The sequence below is a fragment of the Scyliorhinus canicula genome, chromosome 5 (assembly GCF_902713615.1).
Source record: "Scyliorhinus canicula chromosome 5, sScyCan1.1, whole genome shotgun sequence".
Taxonomy (NCBI): domain Eukaryota; kingdom Metazoa; phylum Chordata; class Chondrichthyes; order Carcharhiniformes; family Scyliorhinidae; genus Scyliorhinus; species Scyliorhinus canicula.
The window spans coordinates 94,215,393-94,239,007 of record NC_052150.1 but is presented as its reverse complement, the minus strand read 5'-3'; the positions used below and the strand labels follow the sequence as shown (position 1 = coordinate 94,239,007).

General features: G+C 47.9%; 1 protein-coding gene across 3 annotated transcripts in view; it reads left to right on the top strand.

Moving 5' to 3' along the window:
• Positions 1 to 22,288, top strand: part of fam221a (family with sequence similarity 221 member A) — a 170,203-nt gene extending 147,915 nt beyond the window's left edge. For all 3 annotated transcript variants that reach the window (XM_038797398.1, XM_038797396.1, XM_038797397.1), the window contains 2 exons: positions 6,142 to 6,227; positions 21,882 to 22,288. In XM_038797398.1, the coding sequence (XP_038653326.1) occupies positions 6,142 to 6,227; positions 21,882 to 21,983 (188 nt within the window). In that variant the 3' untranslated portion in view covers positions 21,984 to 22,288. The remainder of the gene's footprint in view (positions 1 to 6,141; positions 6,228 to 21,881) is intronic.
• The last annotated feature ends 1,327 nt before the right edge of the window (positions 22,289 to 23,615 follow it).

Sequence of the window (23,615 nt, the reverse complement as noted above, 5' to 3'; positions counted from 1 at the left end):
AGGTTGTTTAGCTTCTTGTGGCACTGAGTGGCGGTCCTCCTTGTGACACTACCCACACTGATGACCGCTGTCACTGCCTCCCAAGCGGCACTGGCTGCCCTGTGGCTGATCCTCAAGCCCGTGGGGGAACAAGGTATTCCGTCTGGACTCCAGCGCATCCAGCAGTCTAGCCAGGTCAGCATCTCTGAATCGTGGAGCTAGTCTGCGGGGTGGCAGGGCTGCGTGCCACCTGGGGTTTGCTTTGGGGGATCAGTTTAAGTGCTGCTCCCCAACGTTAACAGGGAGCTGCTGGGTGCAGTCCAGGCGAATCAGCTGGTGGCACCGTGATTTCTGACATGAACCCCGTGGGGCACCATTACCGGCACTAAGTGGCGTTAGCTCCCAGCAACGGTCTCACCGGGTCGGCCGACGGGAAGCACCCGGCAATTCTCGTTTGCTACCACACTTGGAAACTTTTCCATTAGATTGTGTCCAATATTGGAGCCAGGCAAGGACAGTCCCACCTGGTTGGATGATGGCATTGGAGAAGAATGGTGTGGCTTACTGTATGGAAGGTTCCAGTTAGGTTGGAAAAAATGAAGAGGGAGGGTTTGCTTTGGCAACACTCACACAGTATTTCATTTGTGACTTAGATAAGGGCCATTTCAATATTGTGGGGGGGTGACCCCTACGATTGGAAGGTATCAAACAAGGATGGTGGGAAAAATGGGCATGCATTTGTTAGGGAACAGCATGTTCAGGGATTTTGGAGAGGAAAAGGTTGTTGGATGTAGGTTGGTAATTGCCAGGCCAGTTGCAAAGTCAAAGGAAGGTTTCCTTGAATTCAGATTTGAAGGAAGGGGTACAGCACTTGAAAATAGGGAACTTCACAAAATCAGCTAACTTGGGGTCCTGGAAGTTAAGATGTGTGATCAATAGTTTGCCTGGAATAGGGTCAGTGGAGCAAGAACTTGGTCTCATGAACAGGATGAGCTTGGCAAGAGCAAGACAGGAGATGGGATAGAATCTGGAGAAAGATGTGGGTTCAGGGCTAAGGCAGTGGGAGAACTTAAGGAAAAGGGAGCTAAGTCAGAAAAGTATCTTCTCATTAAATTGGAGGAGGCACAGAAAGGTGGTTTAACCAGACATTGTGAGGTAGAGAAGAACAGCTTTGATGCACTTTGAATAATGAGCAGTTTAAGCAAAGGACAGCAGGACCAGTTTTTCAGCACAGAAAGAGGCTAATTCACCCATCCTGTCAAGCAGGCACTAACCAATTGAGAATAAGGTCACTTTTTTAATGTCTCCTCATGGTCCTGTTTCTCTGTTTCAAATCTAATTTTCTCTGAAACAAGAAACGGGCCTGGATTTAATGTTGGCGACTAGGGTCTAGTCCACCAGTTGGAAAACCAGTGGGGAACGCTGCTTCACTTCTGTGGGGCAGCCCCAGCCAAATTAAGTGGACCAGTATCGAAAATTGTGAGGGTGGGATGGGATCACGGGGAGAGAATTGCAGGAGACAAGAGACATGGGTGAAATTTTATGCTGACTGAGGTGAGAAAACTGCATGCAGCTCACGGGCTGCATAGCTGGCTTTCCTCGCCACATTGTACAGCACTGTATGCAGAAGAGTCGTTAGTGGGCTTTCTTCACTATTGTGTCGGCATGGGAGACCAGGACAGGTTGTTGGTGACCTGGATACCTAAAAGCCTGAAGCTCTCGATCCTTTCTACTTTGTTCCTATTGATGTAGACAGGGGCATATTCTCTTCTACGCTTCCTGAAGTCAATGACAATCTCCTTCATTTTGTTGACATTGAGGGAGAGATTATTGTCGTCGCACCAGTTCACCAGATTCTCTATCTCATTCCTGTACTCTGTCTTGTCATTGTTTAAAATCCGACCCACTATGGTGGTGTTATCAACAAATTTGAAAATCGAGTTGGAGGGGAATTTAGCTCAGAGCAGTGCGAGAGAATGTCCCATGAGAGCTATGCTTACCTCTGTGACCCTGGCTGATTTCCTTCGCCTGGTTCATGGTTTAGAAAACCTGTTGTAAATCTCGTCGATGTGACATCACGCCGATAAGGGGGGAATTCCTAACGTTGGGGAAATGATACGGCGGGGAAGCCCTTTAATGGGGTGTTAATTTATTGAAATGAGGTTCTCGGCCTATCTTGGCAGGAACCTCATTATGTCACTGGCGAGGTTTGGGGAAAATCAGAAAACGAGATCTCGCTGGCGAGATTCTCATTTTCTGACTCGCAATATTTTGCGCGCACGTCGACATTTTCACTTGCGGGTGAATGTAGATGCAGAATTGTGGCCATGGAGTACTGATGACAAGGGCAGGGTGGTTTTAGCCGTCTCCCCTCTCCCACTCCCCCAAGATGCCAGGTCCCTCAATCGAGCACTGAGTGCCTGACAGCAAACAACTTCCCCAACATGGCCCTGGCAATGGATCTCTGGGCTGCCTAATTTCTTTAATTTCCTCATTTCTCTCCTTTTCGAAGTGATAATTTTAAATGTATGGCCCATTGTCACTGAGTCCCCAGCCAGAGGCATTAGGCTTTTACTATTCAAATATCAAACTCCTGCCTCATAAAAAAAGTGATTTAATCTCCTATTAACCCACCCTGCTCCAAATATATAGTCCCAATACTTTGTATCATCAAAAACTAAGGGTTCTCATCGCTGACATCATACTGGCAAATCCATTCTATAAGCTCTTTCTGATTTTAATATAATTTCTGTAATGGGGTGTCATAGAAAAATCATAACTAATAGATACAATGTCAATGCAATTCCGTTTTCTTTCTACATCCATTTCATTTTCTTTGAATTGCTGTCCATGAGTTGGGAACTCGGTGAAATGTTTCATTTGAATAATACGATCTCCAATAATGCTTAAATGTCTGTTAATGGTAGAGCTCATATTTTAGAATCAGAACATTGTGGTTTTAAGACCTATTGTAGCACTTAAGTACAAAATCCAGATAGATGTTTCAGTGCAGTGTAAGGGACATGCTCTATTGTTAAAGGTGCTGTCTTTCAGGTGTGTACATTCCCTTGGCCGCAGAAAAATACTTTTCACTGTACTTCGGTACATGTGACGATAAATTAAATCAAATTGAATCAAAGCTTTATCTGCTAGAAAAAGAATGGGAAATTCTTCCAACATTCATCTTTGAACCAAATTGTAATTACATTTCATTAATTTGGTGTTTGTGGAATCCTGTGTGTAGATTGCTTGTTGTGTTTGCTAATAGCAAGAGAAACTGTGGCCGCAATTTAAGAGAAAAAGTTTGAAGTGTCATATTGGGCCCGACTTCCTGGGTCTTTCTCGACGGACCCGGTGAAACTGCAACTGGTATTTGAGTGCCGAAAATGATCCCCCACGAGCTTCATGCTGGTATTGGCTGACCCACCAGCTGATTCACCAGACTCATGCCCAGCAGCTCCCCGCTAACAAAGGGCAACTGCTTTTAAATTCTCCTTCCGAACTCACTCCCAGTCAGCAGACAAGCATGGCACCACGCAGACCTGCTCCACGCTTCGGGGATGCCGATCTGGCCAGGCCTCTGAACGTTGTGGACACCCTGTTCCCCCAAGGGGGTCAGACGACCATACCATAAAACCATAAGACATAGGAGCATAATTAGGCCACTCGGCCCATCGATTATGCTCTGCCATTTAATCATGGCTGATATTTTTCCCATCCCCTTCTCCTGCCTTCTCCCCATAACCTCTGCCCCCCCTTATTAATCAAGAATACAAGGAAACATACATAGAAAATAGAAACAGGAGGAGGCCATTAGGCCTTCGAGTTTGCTTTGCCATTCACAATGATCATGACTGATCATCAAGTTCAATATGCTGATCCTGCCCCCCAATCCCGTCCCGCCCCGCCCCCCCAATATCCTACAATCCCTTTAGCCCCAAGAGCTATATCTAATTCCTTCTTGAAATTGCACAACCTTTTGGCCTCAACTACTTTTTGTGGAAGTGAATTCCACAGATTCACCACTCTGGGTGAAGGAAGTTTCTCCTCACCTCAGTCCTAAAAGGATTACCCCTTATCCTCACACTATGACCCCTAGTTAGTTCTGGACTTCCCCAGCATTGGGAACATTAATTCTGAAGGTACCCTGTCTAATCCTGTCAGAACTTTGTAAGTTTCTATGAGATCCCCTCTCACTCTTCTAAACTCCAATGAATATAATCCTAACCGACCAGCAGCCGGGCCACCAATGATGCCTGGGAGGCAGTGGCAGCGGCCGTCAGTTCGGGCAGCATCACAATGAGGACCGCCGTACAATGCAGGAAGAAGACCAACAACCTCCACCAGGTTACAAAGGTAAGTTAGCTCCAGTGCTCTCTCCTCCCGGACGGTGGGTCTGGAGGGCTCTGCGGTCCCCATTCTGTGTCATCTGGCTCTGCCAGTTCTGGTGTTGATGCCCTCAGCGATGCTCCCAGTGACTGGGACAAGCTCCTGAGTGCCTCGGCTATGTCCACCTGCATTTGGGCCATGCTCTTCGGTGCCTTGGCGATGTCCAACTGCATCTTGGACACATCCCTCAGCGACTGGGACATGTTGTCGAGGCCCTCAGCCATGGTCGTCACTGACTGGGTTATGCCTTGGGCACCACCATTCAAAGCGCTGACGTTGGGCTCTTGGCTTTCCATTGCAGTCGCCAGCCTAGCGGTATTGGCCTTGGTGCCACGCATTGCCGGCACAATCTCCTGCATCTGCAACCTTTGGGACTCCTGCAATTGGTTATGCACTTGCTCTGTCCTGGAAGTGTTTGGTCGGACAGACAGGCAGCAGCTATAGTTGCCCCTGTTATAGGTATATACAATATTGACCCAGTGACCGAATGCAACTAACCATGCCAAACTCATACTTTTGGGAAGCAATTTAAGTATACAAAAAAGGGTGGGCTGAGAGCAGTTAGGGGTGAAATGTAAAGATTTTGAATCCAACAAGTTCAATTACAGCTTTTATGGAGAGAGGTTGAGAGATTAAAGGTGTTAATGAAGCTTGTAGCCTCTTACTGAACATGTTTGACAGGTTATACAGCTGCCAAGTTTCCCAGGCCCGAGGAAACCCTGCAGCTGAAGCGACTTTGCAGCACTGCTTATGGGCTAGGAAGAGCAGGGATTGTACTTAATGCCCTACCTTCATTCAAAGGTCCCTGTGTTTGGAGATCATACCCATCTCTATCCCAGCTCACCCCAGTCCAATGCCGGCATCTCCACATCATCTCTATCCCCATCACACTCCAGGGTCTGGGATCATGCATGCCCAATCCCTTGCAGGTTTGTGCTCACCTCGCCCTCAGGATTGAGGATCACATCTGTCAGGTCCCAGGACCTGCTCCAGAGTTCTCCATATCCAGCTAGAAGTGAAGGCTGTCCATCAGGGTCCCTCCCCGGAAGTTGCCCTACCAGGACCAAAACACAAGTAAACCTTGACAGCATGAGGGGAAATCCGGACTTTCTGTTCAAAATGTCATCTTGCCCATTGCTGCCCCCCCCCCCCCCCCCCCGATGTTAGTGCACCATATTTAAATTCAAAAATTCACAATTATCTATCATATCATTGCCATCATCTCAGTACTCTAGTTTGTTTTGAGACATTTGCCCACAGTTCCAAGTAGATACGTCAGACAGATGTCCCTTGTGTTCTGATGGAGCATAAGTATAATAAATTGCTGGGTGAACTGTTGAAAAAAAAGGATAAATAATGTGCATGCGCAACATTTTTCTGGTGTCAATATAAATAATTATCTGCAAAAAGATGTACAAATATTTTAATGTGCCAAAATATGATAGAACGTATTTGGGAAACAAAACTATTGCTCTACTCTATTCACACTCAATCCACAGCAAATTCCTGATTCTTCCACACATTAAATTACATTGCTACACGCATTAATAATCTGTAACAAACATTTCTGAGCAACTATAATTGTATCATTTCTTTTCCCCGAAACTCAAATCCTCCTGGTGTTGAAGGATATCTGCAGCTTTCAAATTAATATAATTTTGTACTAGAAGATACTCAAATATTTATACCCAGTATAAAACCTCTACAAATTAAATAAACTATTCATATTGTTGAATATGTGAATGAATAATTATATTCCTGGTATCTCTACAGATGCTTACGGTTTAAGTCGATTCGCTCACCTGCCCACAGCTGAGGAACGAGACATGGCTTACTTCGAAAGCCGTTATCAAGAACGGGTATGGTCACATCAGAGTAGTAAATACAAAAACAACCTAGAATGTATTTCATTGAGTAGCAGTACCATTTTTTTGAAATGGCTTTTGTAAACTTTATATGTATTATTTTATTAGGCAGAGACAAAGAACAGGTAAGGGTGATAAACTGTAAGGATACAAAAGGTGAATATTAAATAAACTTGCAAGGGATATGAAAATTGACAGAAAATTTTTACAATTAGGGAAAAAGATAGTAGTTAAGACCAATGTGAGTCCCTTAAAAATGGGTGATGATGATATTATAAATTAAAATAAGGAAATGGAGAACATGTGAAATAATTACTCTCTATCAGTATTTGCAGTAAAGAACCAGAGAATCCCCACAGTGCAAAAGGAGGCCATTCAGCTCATTGAGTCTGCATTGACCCTCTGAAAGAACACCCTATCTGGACCCACTCGCCCGCTCTATCCCCTTAACCACACCAAACCTGCACATCCCTGGGCACAAAGGGGCAGTTTTTTTCATGGCCAATCCACTTAACTTGCACATCTTTGGATTGTGGGAGGAAACCGGAGCACCCCGAGGGAACCCACTCAGACATGGGGAGAACCTACAAACTCCACACAGATAGTCACCCAAGGCCGGAATCAAACCTGGGTCCCAGTGCTGCGAAGCAGCAGTGCTAACTACTGTGCTACCGTGCCGCCAACTTGGCAGACATCGCAAGGAAATTGATATTGAATCAGGAATTCATCAAATTTCACACATCAATCAAATTAACAGTAATTTACGTAAATCATTCCATTAAAAGTGTAAAATTCCCAGGACTGAATGGTTTTCAATCAGAGTATGGTAAAGGAGGTAGTTGAGAACATCGCAGAAGCCCTGACTATCAACTTCCTAAGGTCTCTCGATTCAGGAACCTATGTTATATATAAAGTTGCATATCAGTTGGCTATTTCAGTAAGTTGAGAAAATGAAAAAGGGTAATTATAGAACAGTCTGTCCTTGGGAAAATCCTAGAATCTATAATTAAGGAAAGAGTGATTGAGCACAGTGAAAAATATCAGCTGATCAGGAAAGCCAGCATGGATTTGTACAGGGTAGGCCAAATCTGATTCAATTTTTTAAAGAGGTAACTAAAGTAGCCAACAGGGGAATGTCTACGGATGTTATTTATGGCCTTTTAAAATGCATTTGCTAAAGTCCTGACTGTTAGCTAAAGTTAGAGCCTATGGGCGGCACGGTGGTGCAGTGGTTAGCACTGCTCCTCATGGCGCCGACGACCGGGGTTTGATCCCGGCTCTGGGTTACTGTCCGTGTGGAGTTTGCACATTTTCCCTGTGTCTGGGTCTCACCCCGACAACCCAAATATGTGCATCGTAGGTGGATTGACTATGCAAAATTGTCCCTTAATTGGAAAAAAAATTGAAGCTTATGGCATTGAGGGCAAATTATTGTCTTGGTTATGCAATTGCCTGAGTTCCAGGAGATGTGGATCTATGTTGGAACTTTAACTATTCACTATTTATTAGCAACATAGATAAATGTATGTCATATATTTAAGATGCAAAGCAAACAGTGTAGATGATTCAAAAGTATATGTAGATTAAGTTAATGAACAAAACTGTGACAAATAGATTTCAATACAGGAAATTGTGATTTTTTTTTCCACTGTCGACCTTAAAAAGTGTGGTGAATGTAATATATGTGTATATATGATAATTCACACTGTATTTGTAAAGCGCTGTGGCGCTATCCCACCCCACTAGGGGGAGTAGCTCTGGGGGTACTCAGGAGCTTGTACTGGGCTCCACCCTTGGCTCCGCCCACGACTCCTCCCCCTAGTGCCGCTGTATAAATACCCTTGTCCAGAGTCAGCCTGAGTTCACTACGAGTTCATCAACGGGTAACAGGCTGGCTCTGAAGTAAGTCGATTAAAGCCTAGATTCATATCGGAAACACCTGTCTGGTGAATTGATGGTTCCATCAATTTAATCGACTTAAGAACAGTAAAGATCGATTATGGAATCGGCCCTCAAGCCTGGACGCCTGGAACTCGACCCGCAGGATACAGAGGCTAAAGAAATCTTCTCCCACTGGCTCCGGTGCTTCAAGGCCTACCTGGCAGAAGCGAGCACAGCCGAAACGACAGAGGACCAGAAGCTAAGTCTACTGCACGCGAGGGTGAGCCACAGAATCTCTACGCAACTAAACTCGGCCAGTTCATATACTGCGGCGCTAGCAGTTCTCGATAAAATTTATGTAAGGCCTATTAATTAAGTTTACGCTCGCCCTGTGTTCACTACTCGCCGTCAGCGGCCTACAGAATCCGTCGCCGAATTTCTAAGGGAACTCAATAATTTGTCCAATGACTGTAATTACCAAGCGGTTACCGAGGTTGAACACAGGGAGCTGGCGGTACGCGATATTTTTGTAGCGGGCCTCAGGTCTAATTATGTGCGCCAACGACTGCTGGAAAAGTTGGCCCAGGACTTAGAAACGACTGTGGAAGCTGCTACCACGATGGAGGTCTCCTTCCGCAGCCTTAACTCGTTCCCCGCGGACCCCGCGACCCAGTTGTGGGCCCCCGACCAGCGACTCCCCCAGGCCTGTGCTACACGGCCGCCCAGCCACCATGCTGCCCCAGCCAGCCACTATGCTGCTCCAGCCAGCCACTATGCTGCTCCAGCCTGCCATTTCTGCGGCCAGAGCCAGCACCCGCAGCAGCACTGCCCGGCCCGCAACGCGACCTGCAGCAGCTGCGGGCGAAAAGGCCATTACGCAAGAGTGTGCCTCGCTAAAAGGGCCCCAGCTTCCAACTCCCCAGCGACTTGAAGTAATTGCTTCCCTCACTCGCAGGCCTGCGGGGCCCGAAATGCTGCGGCCTATGCCCCGACTCCGCCCCCTCCAGCCACGTGCGATCCATGGGGGCCGCCATCTTGGAAAACCTGCACCACGCGGCCGGCCACGTGTGACTCATGGGGGCCGCCATCTTGGACTCCATCTTCCTCGCCTCCCGCCACGTGCGATCCACGGGCCCGATCGGCATCTCCGCGCTCGGACAACTCTGCGGAAGAATTCGAATTCGATTATGAACTCAGAGGGCAGTCACCACGGGGCCACTCCAGCACAGCTGATCGAGCCGCCGACTACCTGCAACTCAGCGCGGTCACCCTGGACCAATCACGACCAAAGAATCTACGAAACTCGATGGCAGAGGTCCATATCAATGGGTACAAAACGCAATGCCTCTTCGACTCCGGGAGCACTGAGAGCTTCATACACCCAGACCTGGTAAGACGCTGTTCGCTCCCCGTTTTCCCCGTGCAGCAAACTATCTCGCTCGCTTCAGGCTCCCACTCGGTCCAGATCCAAGGGCGCACCGCCGCGACACTCACAATTCGAGGCGCTAGCTACTCGAAATTCAAACTCTACGTTTTGCCTGAATTCTGCGCGCCACTCTTATTAGGCCTAGACTTCCAATGCAACCTCAAGAGCCTCACCCTCAGCTTCGGAGGGCCCCTGCCCCCACTCGCGATCTGCAGCCTCGCTACGCTGCGAATCCCCCCCCCTCCTCTCTTCGCCAATCTCACAAAGGACTGTAAACCCATAGCCACTTGTAGAAGGCGGCATAGCCTGCAGGATAGGGTATTTATCAGAGCAGAGGTCCGAAGGCTACTCAGTGAGGGGGTTATAGAGGCCAGCAATAGTCCCTGGAGAGCTCAGGTGGTGGTCGTTAAGACCGGGGAAAAATTCCGTATGGTGGTCGACTACAGTCAGATCATAAATAGATTTACGCTCCTCGACGCATATCCCCTCCCCAGGATTGCAGACATGGTAAACCAGATCGTCCAGTACCGGCTCTTTTCCACGGTGGATCTGAAGTCTGCATACTACCAGCTCCCAATCCGCCCGGGGGACCGCCACTACACGGCATTCGAGGCCGATGGCCGCCTCTTCCATTTCCTCCGGGTCCCTTTCGGCGTCACTAAAGGGGTCTCGGTGTTCCAACGAGCAATGGACCGAATGGTGGACCAGTACGGGCTGCGGGCCACGTTTCCGTACTTGGACAATGTCACCATCTGCGGCTATGACCAGCAGGACCACGACGCCAACCTCCACCGTTTTCTCCAGACGGCACAGAAACTGAATCTCACGTACAACAAGGAGAAATGCGTTTTCCGCACAACCTGACTAGCCATCCTCGGCTATGTCGTGGAAAACGGAGTCCTGGGCCCTGACCCGGACCTTATGCGCCCCCTCTTAGAACTCCCTCCCCCTCATTGTCCCAAGGCCCTTAAACGGTGCTTGGGATTTTTTCCTACCACGCCCAGTGGTTCCTTCAATATGCGGACAAAGCCCGCCCACTCTTTAGGACCACACGATTTCCCCTGTCAGCTGAGGCACGCGAGGCCTTCAACGGCATCAAGGAGGACATCACCAAAGCGGCCATGCGGGCGGTGGATGAATCCACCCCATTTCAGGTAGAGAGCGATGCCTCAGAGGTAGCTCTTGCAGCCACGTTAAATCAGGCAGGGAGACCAGTTGCACTTTTCTCCCGTACCCTCTCCGCTTCAGAACTCCGACACTCTTCAGTCGAGGAAGAAGCACAAGCCATTGTGGGGGCTATCCGTCACTGGAGGCCCTACCTCACAGGTAGGAGGTTCACCCTCATCACCGACCAAAGATCGGTTTCCTTCATGTTCGACAACTCGCAAAGGGGCAAAATTAAAAACGACAAAATTCTGAGGTGGAGGATCGAACTCTCCGCCTACAATTACGATATCAAATATCGACCCGGGAAGCTCAACGAGCCTCCGGATGCCCTATCCCGCGGGACATGCACCAGCGTGCAGATCGACCGATTAAAAGTCATCCACAATGACCTCTGCCACCCGGGGGTCACCCGGCTCGCCCACTACATCAGGGCCCGAAACCTGCCTTTCTCCAACGAGGAGGTAAAAGCGGTCACCAGGGACTGCCCGATCTGTGCGGAGTGCAAACCGCACTTCTATAGACCAGACAGGGCCCACCTGGTCAAGGCTTTTAGGCCCTTTGAACGCCTCGCGATTGATTTCAAAGGGCCACTCCCCTCAACTAACAAGAACGTTTACTTTTTAAACGTCGGAGACGAGTTCTCTCGTTTCCCATTCGCTATCCCGTGCCCTGACATGACCTCCCACATAGTCATTAGGGCCCTGCATAACATCTTCACCCTGTTTGGTTTCCCCAGCTACGTACACAGCGACCGGGCTTCGTCCTTCATGAGCGATGAGCTGCGTCAGTACCTGCTCGACAAGGGCATTGCCTCGAGCAGCACTACCAGCTACAACCCCAGGGGGAACAGGCAGGTGGCGAAGGAGAACGCAACGGTCTGGAAGACCGTCCTACTGACCCTCCGGTCTAGAAAGCTCCAAGTCTCCCAGTGGCAGGAAGTCCTCCCAGACGCGCTCCACGCTATTAGGTCCCTTTTGTGCACGGCGACCAACCAGACCCCTCACGAGAGGCTCTTCATTTTTTACAGGGGCACTACCACGGGGGTCTCACTTCCAGCATGGCTGAGGACGCCGGGCCCCGTACTTCTGAGGAAACACGTCAGGGTGCACAAAACCGACCCCCTTGTTGAAAAGGTGCGCCTGCTCCACTCCAACCCCCAGTACGCATTTGTTGAGTTCCCTGACGGCCGTCAGGACACAGTATCCCTCCGGGATCTGGCACCCGCTGGATCCAGCGCCCCCTCTACCCCCACAGAAGGACCTCTCACCCTACACCCCATGGTGCCGCCCCCTTGCGCTCCCGAGCCCACGAGCTCACTCCACCAGTTCTGCGCACCCGCGCCGGCCAGCCCCCAGCATCCCCAGTCCCCGGTCGAACCAGGAGAGTATGAAGCTCGGATACAACCCTCCCTGGAGTCCGCCATCGTACCCCAGCACACAACACCATCCAGCCACCGCAAGAGGCTGTAACCCCGGTGCTCCGCAGATCACAACGAACAATTCGACCACCGGACAGACTGGCGTTGTAGGCCACCACTCCCACCGGACCTGATTTTTTAGCAGTGGGTGAATGTGGTGAATGTAATATATGTGTATATTTGATAATTCACACTGTCTTTGTAATGCGCTGTGGCGCTATTCTACCACTAGGGGGAGTAGCTCTGGGAGTACTCAGGAACTTGTACTGGGCTCCACCCACGACTCCTCCCCCTAGTGCCGCTGTATTAATACCCTTGTCCAGAGTCAGCCTGAGTTCACTACGAGTTCATCAACGGGTAACAGTAAGTCGATTAAAGCCTAGATTCATTTCGGAAACACGTGTCTGGTGAATTGATGGTTCCATCAAAAAGAAAGATAAATTATTGCACTTCCTAAATGGTGAAAGGTTAGAAGCAGTTGAGATCCAAAAAAACTTTGATGTACATGTACATAGATTTTATTTAAAATGGACAGTGCAACAAATGGTCAAAAGGCTAATGGACTGCTGGTTTTTATATCTCGGGAATACGGCCAGGATTCTCCGCCCTGTTTTCAGTGGCTGGGATAGCTGGTGGGGTGGAGAATCCAATGGGAGTCCCTGAACAGATTTTACAGCAGCAGGATTTCCTGCTCCAATTGTCCCCTCCCTTGCCAATGACCTAATGGGGTTCCCGCCATGAAAGGTCAGGAACCCATTACCATCTAATTAGTGGGCTACCCCACCCCCCTGTATTAGCCCCCCATATTAGACAATCACCCCTTGCCGTCGTTACATAACATTGACAGAGTTTACAACAGGACTAGTCAAAGAGAAACCACCGGGCAAGCACAGGTACATCCAGCCCTCAGGGGGAAGATGGTCAGTACCCAGATGGGCAGTTCCCCTGGTACTGCCCTTTGGCACTGTCCGGCATAGTACATGGGAGGAGGTGCTTTTGCAGGGGACGTCCATATGGGGGATATGTTCCCCATGTCCATTTGAGGGTTTCCATATGGAGGTAGGTATGGATGTGGGGAGGTAGTTCAGCCTAGGGTAGGGGGTTCTCCGTGGTGGGAGGTGGGTTCCCCATTTGAATGTGGGGGGGGGGGGGGGGGGGGGGGGGAGATCCTTGTTTTTATTTTACATTTATTTAGAATGGGCCACCCTTTCTGCCAGCATGATGTTGTGGGACCCGCCTGCAGTAATCTTAAAAATTAAGTTTTAAAAATATGCGACTGGATTCTCCGTTCCGGAGACTAAGTGGTGACTCCGGGGCAGGATACGTGTACTCCTTGACAGCAAAGCCGGTGCAGTACCTGGACCGACTCAAGACTGTTAAGGGACTGGCACCGGTGCCACCTGGAACATAATCGATTCCAATGAGAAACGGTGCCGGATTCGCCAGATTTCAAATTGACACTTGGGGAGGCTGACGAGCTACAGCCACAAATACACACTTCACTCCCCACATACACCATCACAGCCACAGCCAACAAGATGGCACTGCTTGTGCTGGAGCATGCCCATATGTCAAATGGGTCGGCTGGGGACAGAGGGCACCTGGAGGGGTGGGGTGGCCTAGGGGACATACGACCGTGGCTCTTAAATTCACAGCGGGCAGTCAGTGGCAATGGTGTTCCATGGCTGCCCACCCCAACTCCACATCCCACCTCCTAGTCCCCCCCCCCCCCCCCCCCCCCCCCCCCGGCCAGCTGCACAACTGTCCACAAACTATGGCGATGTTGGACACTTTCCGTACCCCCTCTCTCTCCCTCAGCAGCCATGGCACCTGTTTCACGGTTTTTAAAAGCACAAGTGAACCTTGCCGTTGGGAATTTGGCCCATTGAAGGCAGAGAATTACGGAGGCCCCAGAGAATACCGGGTCACGCCCGCTAATGATAAGCCAACAGCGTTTAGTGTACATGTGTATTGAAATGCATTGACGTTGCTGTTGAGTCAACGGAGAATTGTGATTTGGCATGAAATTGGCGCCCGCCGCAATTTCGGCATTGGAATCAATTCTCCACCTAATCATGTTTCCTGATTCCAGCATCGGCCGCAGAAGAATTCCGCTCATGGTGCAAAAAGCCGGCTGCAGAGAGGCAATCAGCGCACTGGTTTTCCTGCCTGAGTTACCACTTAGTAGAAAAATAATAAAATTCTTCCCAAGAGTAGAAGTCACACTGCAACTATATCAGAACCACACCTGGAGTACTGTGTTTAGTTCTGGGCAATACACCTTAGAAAGGATATATTGGCCTTGGAGGAAGTGCAGTATAGATTTCCTAGAAATATACCTGACTCCAAGAGTTAAACTACAAGCAGAAACTATGCAAACTAGGATTTTATTTGCTGGAATTTAGGAGACTTAAAGATAATTTGATCAAAGATTTCGATCGATTAGAACAAAGAACAAAGAACAAAGAAAATTACAGCACAGGAACAGGCCCATCGGCCCTCCCAGCCTGCGCCGATCCAGATCCTTTATCTAAACCTGTTGCCTATTTTCCAAGGTCTACTTCTCTCTGTTCCCCACCCGTTCATATATCTGTCCAGATGCATCTTAAATGATGCTATCGTACCCGCCTCTACCACGTCTGCTGGCAAAGCATTCCAGGCACCCACCACCCTCTGCATAAAAAACTTTCCACGCACATCTCCCTTAAACATTTCCATGCACATCTCCCTTAAACATTTCCCCTCTCACCTTGAAATCGTAGCCCCTTGTAATTGACACCCCCACTCTTGGAAAAAGCTTGTTGCTATCCACCCTGTCCATACCTCTCATAATTTTGTAGACCTTAATCAGGTCTCCCCTCAACCTCCATCTTTCCAATGAAAACAATCCAAATCTACTCAACCTTTCTTCATAGCTAGCACCCTCCATACCAGGCAACATCCTGGTGAACCTCCTCTGCACCCTCTCTAAAGCATCCACATCCTTCTGGTAATGTGGCGACCAGAACTGCACGCAGTATTCCAAATGTGGCCTAACCAAAGTCTGATACAACTGTAACATGACCTGCCAACTCTTGTACTCAATACCCTGTCCGATGAAGGCAAGCATGCTGCATGCCTTCTTGACCACTCTTATCGACCTGCGTTGCCACCTTCAGGGTACAATGGATCTGAACTCCCAGATCTCTCGGTACATCAATTTTCCCCAGGACTCTTCCATTGACCATATAGTCCGCTCTTGAGTTAGATCTTCAAGGGTAACTGCTCGCATCAATTAAGATAAACTATTTCCGTTGGCTAAGGATGCAAACCTGCTGGAAGATCACACAGCGGATGATACTCCAAATGGGAGCCTGGTATATTCATACTGTCCCCTATGGGTATTGATGGTCTTATATTTCCTGGATGCCAGATTCAACTCCAACTGGAGGTGCACGTGGCCCACGTCTCATTTGGAGGAAGAATGACTTTCAGCCAACTTCACATAAAGGTTCTCCACGTACGCATTGGGTATCCATCCAACTGGGAAGCCTTGTTCGCCATCATTTTATAATTAGCGCACAGGTGGACGGTCTTGTTTGGCTTCAACACTGGGACCACAGGTGCTTCCCACTCTGCAAACTGGACTGGGCAAATAATCCCCAAGTCCTCCAGCTGGCTGAGCTCTTTGCCTACTTTTGACAGTAGGCCATATGGAACTGGGTGGGCCCTAAAATACTTGGGTTAGGTTTCTGGGTCCACTAAACTTTGCCCATGGCTTTCTTTGTTTTCCCCAAGCCATCTTGGAAAACTTCTGGGCATTTTCCCAGGGCCTCTCACAAACCGGCTGTACCCGGTAAAAACATTTGCTGCCAGTCTAGGCGGAGACTCATGGCCCAAAAGACTGGGTCCAGGCCCCTGAATCACTATCAGTGGCAGGCAAACTGATTGCTGCCCATTAGCAACCGGAATTGTCGTTGTTGTAAAGATGGATAATGGCTCTGCAGCATATGTCACCAACCTTGCCTTAAGTGTTCCTTCAGCCCAGGTTTTGGATCCCTGTATGGACTTTCTGGTACGTTTGTTGTCCAATGACCGAGACAGTAACCCCTGTGTCTAGTGGGTGGCCGTTTACCTGAACAGTGACCTTGATGGGGGCTACATTTGGTGCCGTAATTTAGTTGCACGCAGTCATCCTCATCAGGCTGTGCCAAGTGTAAGGCCACAGCTCTGAGTAGTTGTGCCACCCAACCAGGGCGACGTGCTGGCTTACAGTTTTGACATTCCCGGCCCCCACAGTTCCTGCAACCACAAGTGCAGCACTGTTGTGAGTTTACCTCTTGGAGCTCAGGGGAGGTGTCTCATGGGGCTGCACTGGCTCTTGGCAAATGGGTCTGACGTTTTTGGGTGGCGACTGAGTCCCATAAGCTCTGCTCTTGAGGGGTGTCATTCACAGGGGGGCAGCCATGTGCTATTTACCTCCATATCCATGGAGCTCTGGACTTCCTGAACTCCGTTTTCTGCTTATTCATGCAAGAGGGATAATTCTCTCATTAAGTCCAAATAAGGTTCTGCCTACAACTTGCGTTGAGTAAAGACTGTTGTTTAGGCCACACAAAGGTGGTCTCGCAACATCTCTGGAAGGGATGGCCCATAGTCGCAATGCTCAGCCAGCATGTGTAGGCACAACACGAATTCTGTAACTGACGTCCCCAGTGGTTCGATAAGCTATGTTGAACCTGTACCTCTGCGCAATGGAGTAGACTTCTTTGCAGTGGGGAAATTGGTGCTTCCAGGTATCACAGGAGCGGAATATTCCGCAATAGTTATCTCTGACCACTCTCCACACTACATGGATGTGAGGTTGGAGACAGGCTATGCCCAGCGCTTCACGTGGAGGTTGGACATGGACCTACTGGCCGGTAAGGGCTTCTGCCAGAAAATATTACAAGCCACAGGCAAGTACATCACAAATGACCAGAGGTGGAGGTCTCACCTTACACGCTCTGGGAGGCACTGAAGGCGGTGATTAGGGGAGAGATTATGGATTTGTTTAAAGTCACGTGTACCGAGGTACAGTGAAAAGTATTTTTCTGCGAGCAGCTCAAACAGATCATTAAGCACATGAAAATAAAATTAAAATAAAATACTTAATAGGGCAACACAAGGTACACAATGTAAATACATAGATACCGGCATCGGGTGAAGCATGCAGGAGTGTGGTATTAATCAGGTCAGTCCATAAGAGGGTCATTGAGGAGTCTGGTAACAGTGGGGAAAAAGCTGTTTTTGAGTCTGTTCGTGCGTGTTCTCAGACTTTTGTATCTCCTGCCCGATGGAAGAAGTTGGAAGAGTGATTAAGCTGGGTGGGAGGGGTCTTTGATTATGCTGCCCGCTTTCCCCAGGCAGCGGGAGGTGTAGATGGAGGCAATGGATGGGAGGCAGGTTTGTGTGATAGACTGGCCTGTGTTTACGACTCTGAAGTTTCTTGTGGTCTTGGGCCGAGCAGTTGCCATACCAGGTCGTGATGCAGTCAGATGGGATGCTTTCTATGGTGCATCTGTAAAAGTTGGTAAGAGTCAGTGTGACATGCTGAATTTCCTTAGTTTCCTGAGGAAGTATAGGCACTGTTGTGCTTTCTTGGTGGTAGCGTCGACATGGGTGGACCAGGAGAGATGTTTGGAGATGTGCACCCCTAGGAATTTGAAATGCTCACCTTCTCCACCTCGATCCTGTTGATGCTGATAGGGGTGTGCACAGTACTTTGCTTCCTGAAGTCAATGACCAGCTCTTTAGTTTTGCTGGCGTTGAGGGAGAGATTGTTGTTGTTGCACCACTTCACTAGGTTCTCTATCTCCCTCCTGTATTCTTATTTGTCGTTATTTGAGATCCAGCCCACTATGGTCATGTCATCAGCAAACTTGGAGATGGAGTTGGAACCAAATTTTGCCAGGCATTCATGTGTGTTATAGCCTACAAAGCACATAGAGACAGGGAAGAGAGAGTGGCCAGGCAACAACTGATCGACTCCATTCTGAAGGTCGACAGACTGTACTCCAAGGCCCCAACCGTAGAGCTTCTGGTGGAGAGGAAAAGGCCACAGATGGACATTGACCAGCTATACATCAGGAAGACAGTGCACCGCCAGAGGTCCCCTTGAGGACCTTCTATGAACAAGGGGACAAGGCTGGCCGCCTACTGGCTCATCATGAGAAAGCAGACAGCCACGAGAGAGATAGCTCAGGTGAGGCAGACTGGTAACTGAGCAAAATAAGGTCAACTGAGCGTTCAAGACCTTGTCCCGAAGGCGGTATACCTCCGAATCCCCCAACAGAGTCGCGGGGATTAAACGGTTCCTCAATGGACTGGACATGCCAGTCGTAGGGGACAATTGATTGGGGGGGGGGGGGGGGGGGGGGAGCGGAGCTGGAAGCACCAATAAGACTGGGAAAGACTATGGAGAGCATCAGCTGCAGGCGGGGAAGGCATCCAGGACCCGATGGATGTCTTTAAGAAATTTGCACCAGCCCTAGCCCCACATCTAAGGGACATGTTTGCAGATTCACAAGCAAGGGGCACCCTATCTCCTACGCTAACACAGGCCACGGTATCTGTGCTACCCAAAAAAGGCAAGGAGCCGACGGAATACGGACCATACAGACCCATTGCACTACTCAATGAAGACGTGAAGAGACTCACGAACGTACTGGCCAAGAGATTGGAGAACTGCGTACCAGAGATGGTCACAGAGGACCAGACAGGCTTTGTCAAGGGTAGGCAACTAACTGTGAACATCAGGCAGCTGCTGTATATAATGACCCGTTCCAGGGAGAGAACACCAGAGCTGATAGTCACCCTAAACGCAGAAAAGGCCTTCAACAGAGTCAAATGGAAGTACCTAATAGGTGTACTGGAGCGGTTTGGGCTGGGGACACGGTTCACCTAGTGGGTGAAACTCCTGTACGATGCCCCCAAGGTGAGCGTTGGGACTAACACCACCAGCTCTGAATATTTCCAGCCACACAGGGGCACAAGGCAGGGTTGCCCACTGTCCCCACTTATGTTCACTCTGGCAATCACCCTGCAAAATGCAAAATGCCGGAAAGGCATCCAAAGAGGGGGCAGAGAGCATTGAGTATTGCTCTATGCAGCCAACCTACTCCTCTGCGTTTCAGACCCACAGAACGGCCTGAAAGCAGTCACGCAACTGCTGGAAGAGTTGAACTCTTTTCGGGCTACAAACTCAAATGGGCAAGAGCGAGGCATTCCCAGTGAATCCTAAAGGGGGCGGGTCAGAACTGGAGGGACTACCATGCAAACGAGCCCAAAACAAATTCCATTAGCCGGGGATCTAGATAGCCCATGACTGGACACGGATTCACAAGTGGAATCTGACCAGCCTGGTGGAGGAAGTTATAAAGTGGATGTGATGCACTCCCAGGTTCCCTGGCAGGGAGGGTGCAGATGATCAAAATGAATGTACAAAATGATCATGGCGTTTGTGTGTGTTTGAGGGGGGGGGGGGGGGGGGGGTTGTGGGTGGTTGCAAGAACTCCCCCCAAAGATAACACTGCAAAGGAGGAAAAACATGGGCGGTCTAGCCGTGCCGAACCTACAGTATTATCACAGAGCAGCCACAGCCGAGAGGGTAAGGGGATGGATACGAGCTAAACACAGAATGGGTAAGGCTGGAGGAGTCCTCCTCCAAGGGAACGACCCTCCAAGCCCTCGCCACAGCAGCACTCCCACCCCCACAACAAAGTACACATCCTGCCCAGTGATGGTAGCCATTCTGAAAACATGGAACCAAATGAGGCAGCATTTTAGTTTAACTGGGGTGGCCCCCATCTGCAGCAACCACAGATTCCCACCAGCCATGCTTGACGCCACATTTAAAAGATGGAGACAGGACGGGGGATGCTAACAGCTAGGGACTCATAGGAGACAGACTCGTGACCTTGGACGAACTGATGGAGGACCTGGACCTGCTGACAGAACAGGAACTCATACACCTCAAAATTAAATACTTTCTCTGCAAGAAGACAGCAAGATACCCGAGGGCCCCAAGAGACACACTACTGAAGGAATTAATAAACATGGACAGCAAGGAAGGGGGAAACTGCGGGAACATATACAGACGATTACTGGGTAGGACAGGATTACCACTGGACAAAGCCAGATGGAAATCTCAGACTAAAGGGACAATCCTTTAAAACAGGGATGAGGAGGAATTTCTTCAGCCAGATGGTGGTGAATCTGTGGAACTCTTTGCCACAGGAGGTTGTGGAGGCCAAATCACTGAGTGTTTTTAAGACAGAGATAGATAGGTTCTTGATTAATAAGGGAATAAGGGGTTACGGGATGAAGGCGGGAGAATGGGTATGAGAAAAATATCAACCATGATTGAATGGCGGAGCAGTGGGTTTAGTGGCCTAATTCTACTCCTATGGGAAAATGGGAGGACGAATTGGGTATGGAAGTGCGTTGGTGACTCTGGAGTGAAGCGCTGAACAGTGCCAACTCCACCCCCTCCTGTGCTAGGCTCAGCTTCATGCAGATTAAAGTGGTGCACAGAGTTCACCTAACCAGAGCCCAAATGAGCAGGTTCTTCTCGGAGGTATAGGACAAATATGAAAGGTGCCAGGGAGGCCCAGCCAACCTTGGCCATATGTAAATGGAGACTGGTCAAGTTCATCTTGTACATTAAGCACCTCTGCCTCATAGTAGTAATACTAACTTTAGAATACCTCCAACCTCAGTGCATGTGGTCAGACACCAAGTGTTGGTGTACTCCATAAATCAGCAAAGAGAGATATGCTCACAACATTTCTATCCGACTGGTCCATCTGGTTAATTGTTTAAATGAAAATATTACTTCCTTGTTCGGACAATACTTCAGATATAAACAATATGTTGATCTGAGTGACCTGACCATTATCTGTGCAACTGGAAAATCCACCTGGAGGTGATCCACCAAACATTTCCAGCCTACAGGTTCTAGAGACAGATCTAGTTCACTTTCTGGGCAATGATCAGCTTCTATATTTATGGTTCAGGATGAAAGCTCGAGTTTGAAAGGTCCTCTCTTTGTGGCTAAAAGTTTATGATAATTTAAATTTCTCCTGAACACACAAACATTTTTGAGTTTCATCCAGAGTGATGAAAACTATCCTGATAACTCCTTTTTAGGATCTTCTTACATCCACAAGAGTTATTTTTTTCTTAGCTGGTGAATCAAACATTTCATACGAATCCAGATGCTTGGCCATCTGCAATCCGACGCAATACCATATTTTAACAATCTTTTTATTATGCACTACATATTTTGAATGTACTATTTTCTCTAAGTTATTTCACTTCACCTAGTAACTAAACAGTATATCAATATACTCTATACAATACTTAGTTTTGTCAAATTTATGTCTAACTAAAGCCATACAGTAATCATTAAAAAGGAACGTTTTGCCATTTGGATCTTAAAGAGTAAAACACAGTGATTATAATACATCCAAAGGTGCCATGAAAAGTAGTATAAATGTTGCATCTACAACTTTACACAAAGTAGAAAGTGCTAAAAGGTTTCTTCCAGGTGCAAGTCAAATGATAAATTTTGCAAAGTGAAGATTAAACCTATAATATTGCCCTATCAAAATTTAGATAAGGCAATAGTTAGTAATACAGTAATATATTCTATATTATAGCAATATCATAGATTTTACCCATGGTTGTTGCAATATAAAATTTATTATGATAGTTAATGCACGATCATGTATTTCAGCTCAAGATGGAAAAAGCTGCTACTCGGGGACAGAAAAAAATTCCTGCATCTAAAGGTGAAACTTCACAAGTGCCAAAACCTTCAAAAGGACCAAAAAAATGAAATTCCTAAGAACATACATGCATTAAAATTTGCCTTCCACAGGCCAAGTACATCAGACACATTGATGGGGCTAACCAATTCTACTTGGACTCCACACTGCATTGTCCTCAGTTTGATTTGAAAATGGTTGATCAACATATGTACTTTTGACATTATCATTCTAATATAAATAAACATCTTAGACATGAAAAATGTAAATGGTGTAGAAACTTCTGCAGTCCTGAAAAACAGTTCCTTTTGGGCATTTTTACAGTAATAATCTTTGTAGTGACAAATAGATTCAGGATTAAAAAAATGTACCAAAAGAATTGCCAAGTTGCTGTTTTTCATGGGTACTTGAATTATGGGCCTCATTCATCCTCATTGGCTAATGGCTACAGACTGATCACCCTTTCTCCTACAGCTGGAGAAGTTATGGGTAGGAAACGGTGATTCAAATCTTTGGACAAAATTCAAAACTAAAATAGGAGGATTTTGAAGCAGGATCTGCACCTGAATCATGAACTGGCCCGTTTCTGCAGTTGCCAGCTACCTGCTGAAGGTTCTCAGCATTTTTTTGTTTTTGTTTCAGATCGGTAGCAACTCCGTTTTGAATTCGTATAATTGAACTTGCATTCACTTAGTCCCTTCCTCGACCCAGGGGGTTCCAAAATATTTCATAGCCAATTAAGTAATTTTGAGATACAATGTGGCAGCCAATTTGCAACAGCAAAATTCCTCAAACTGCAATGGGACACATGATCAGATATTCTGTTTTGGTTTGTGGGCGGCATGGTAGCATAGTAGTTAGCACTGTTGCTTCACAGCGCCAAGGTCCCATGTTCGATTCCCGGCTTGGGTCACTGTCTGTGGTCCGCACGTTCTCCCAGTGTCTGCGTGGGTTTCCTCCGGGTGCTCGGTTTCCTCCCACAGGTCTCGAAAGACGTGCCGTTAAGTGAATTAGACATTCTGAATTCTCCCTCAGTGTACCCAAACAGACACCAGAATGTGGCGACTCGGGGCTTTTCACAGTAACTTAATTGCAGTGTTAATGGAAGCCTACTTGTGACACAAATAAAGATTATTATGCTGGGTGAGAGATCGATGTTGACCAAGATATTATAACTACCCTGCTTTTCTTTGAATTTTTTTTTCATATCAACATGCAAACATCAACATAGCACCCTCAAAGTAGAAAAATTGTAAAAGGCATTTCACAGTGCTGGAATAAGAACATTGACAAGTTAAGGAAAGAGTTATTAGGAAGGTTGCCAAACAGCTTGTTTAAAAAAGGATGTTCAAGAAGGGCCTTTAAGGAATGGAGTAGCAGTGAATTGTAAAGCATGGGGCCTGTGCAGCTGAAGCTACCATAAATAAATTAAGGGGCAAATGGGTGGGGGATTTGAAGGATGCACAAGTGGTCAGTGTCAGAAGACAGGAGAGTCTGGGGGAGGGAGTTAGAGGGCAAGGTCAACTAAGTCTGTAAAGGAATTTAACCATGAACATTTAAAATTTAAACATTTGCTGACTAGGAACCAATATAGGTCAAAAGAGCTCGGGGATAGATGAGATTTGTGCAGTATGGGATACAATAGAGTTTTGAATTAATTGGAATTCATGGGGGGTGGGGAGTGGATCAGCAGCCAGAGAGCA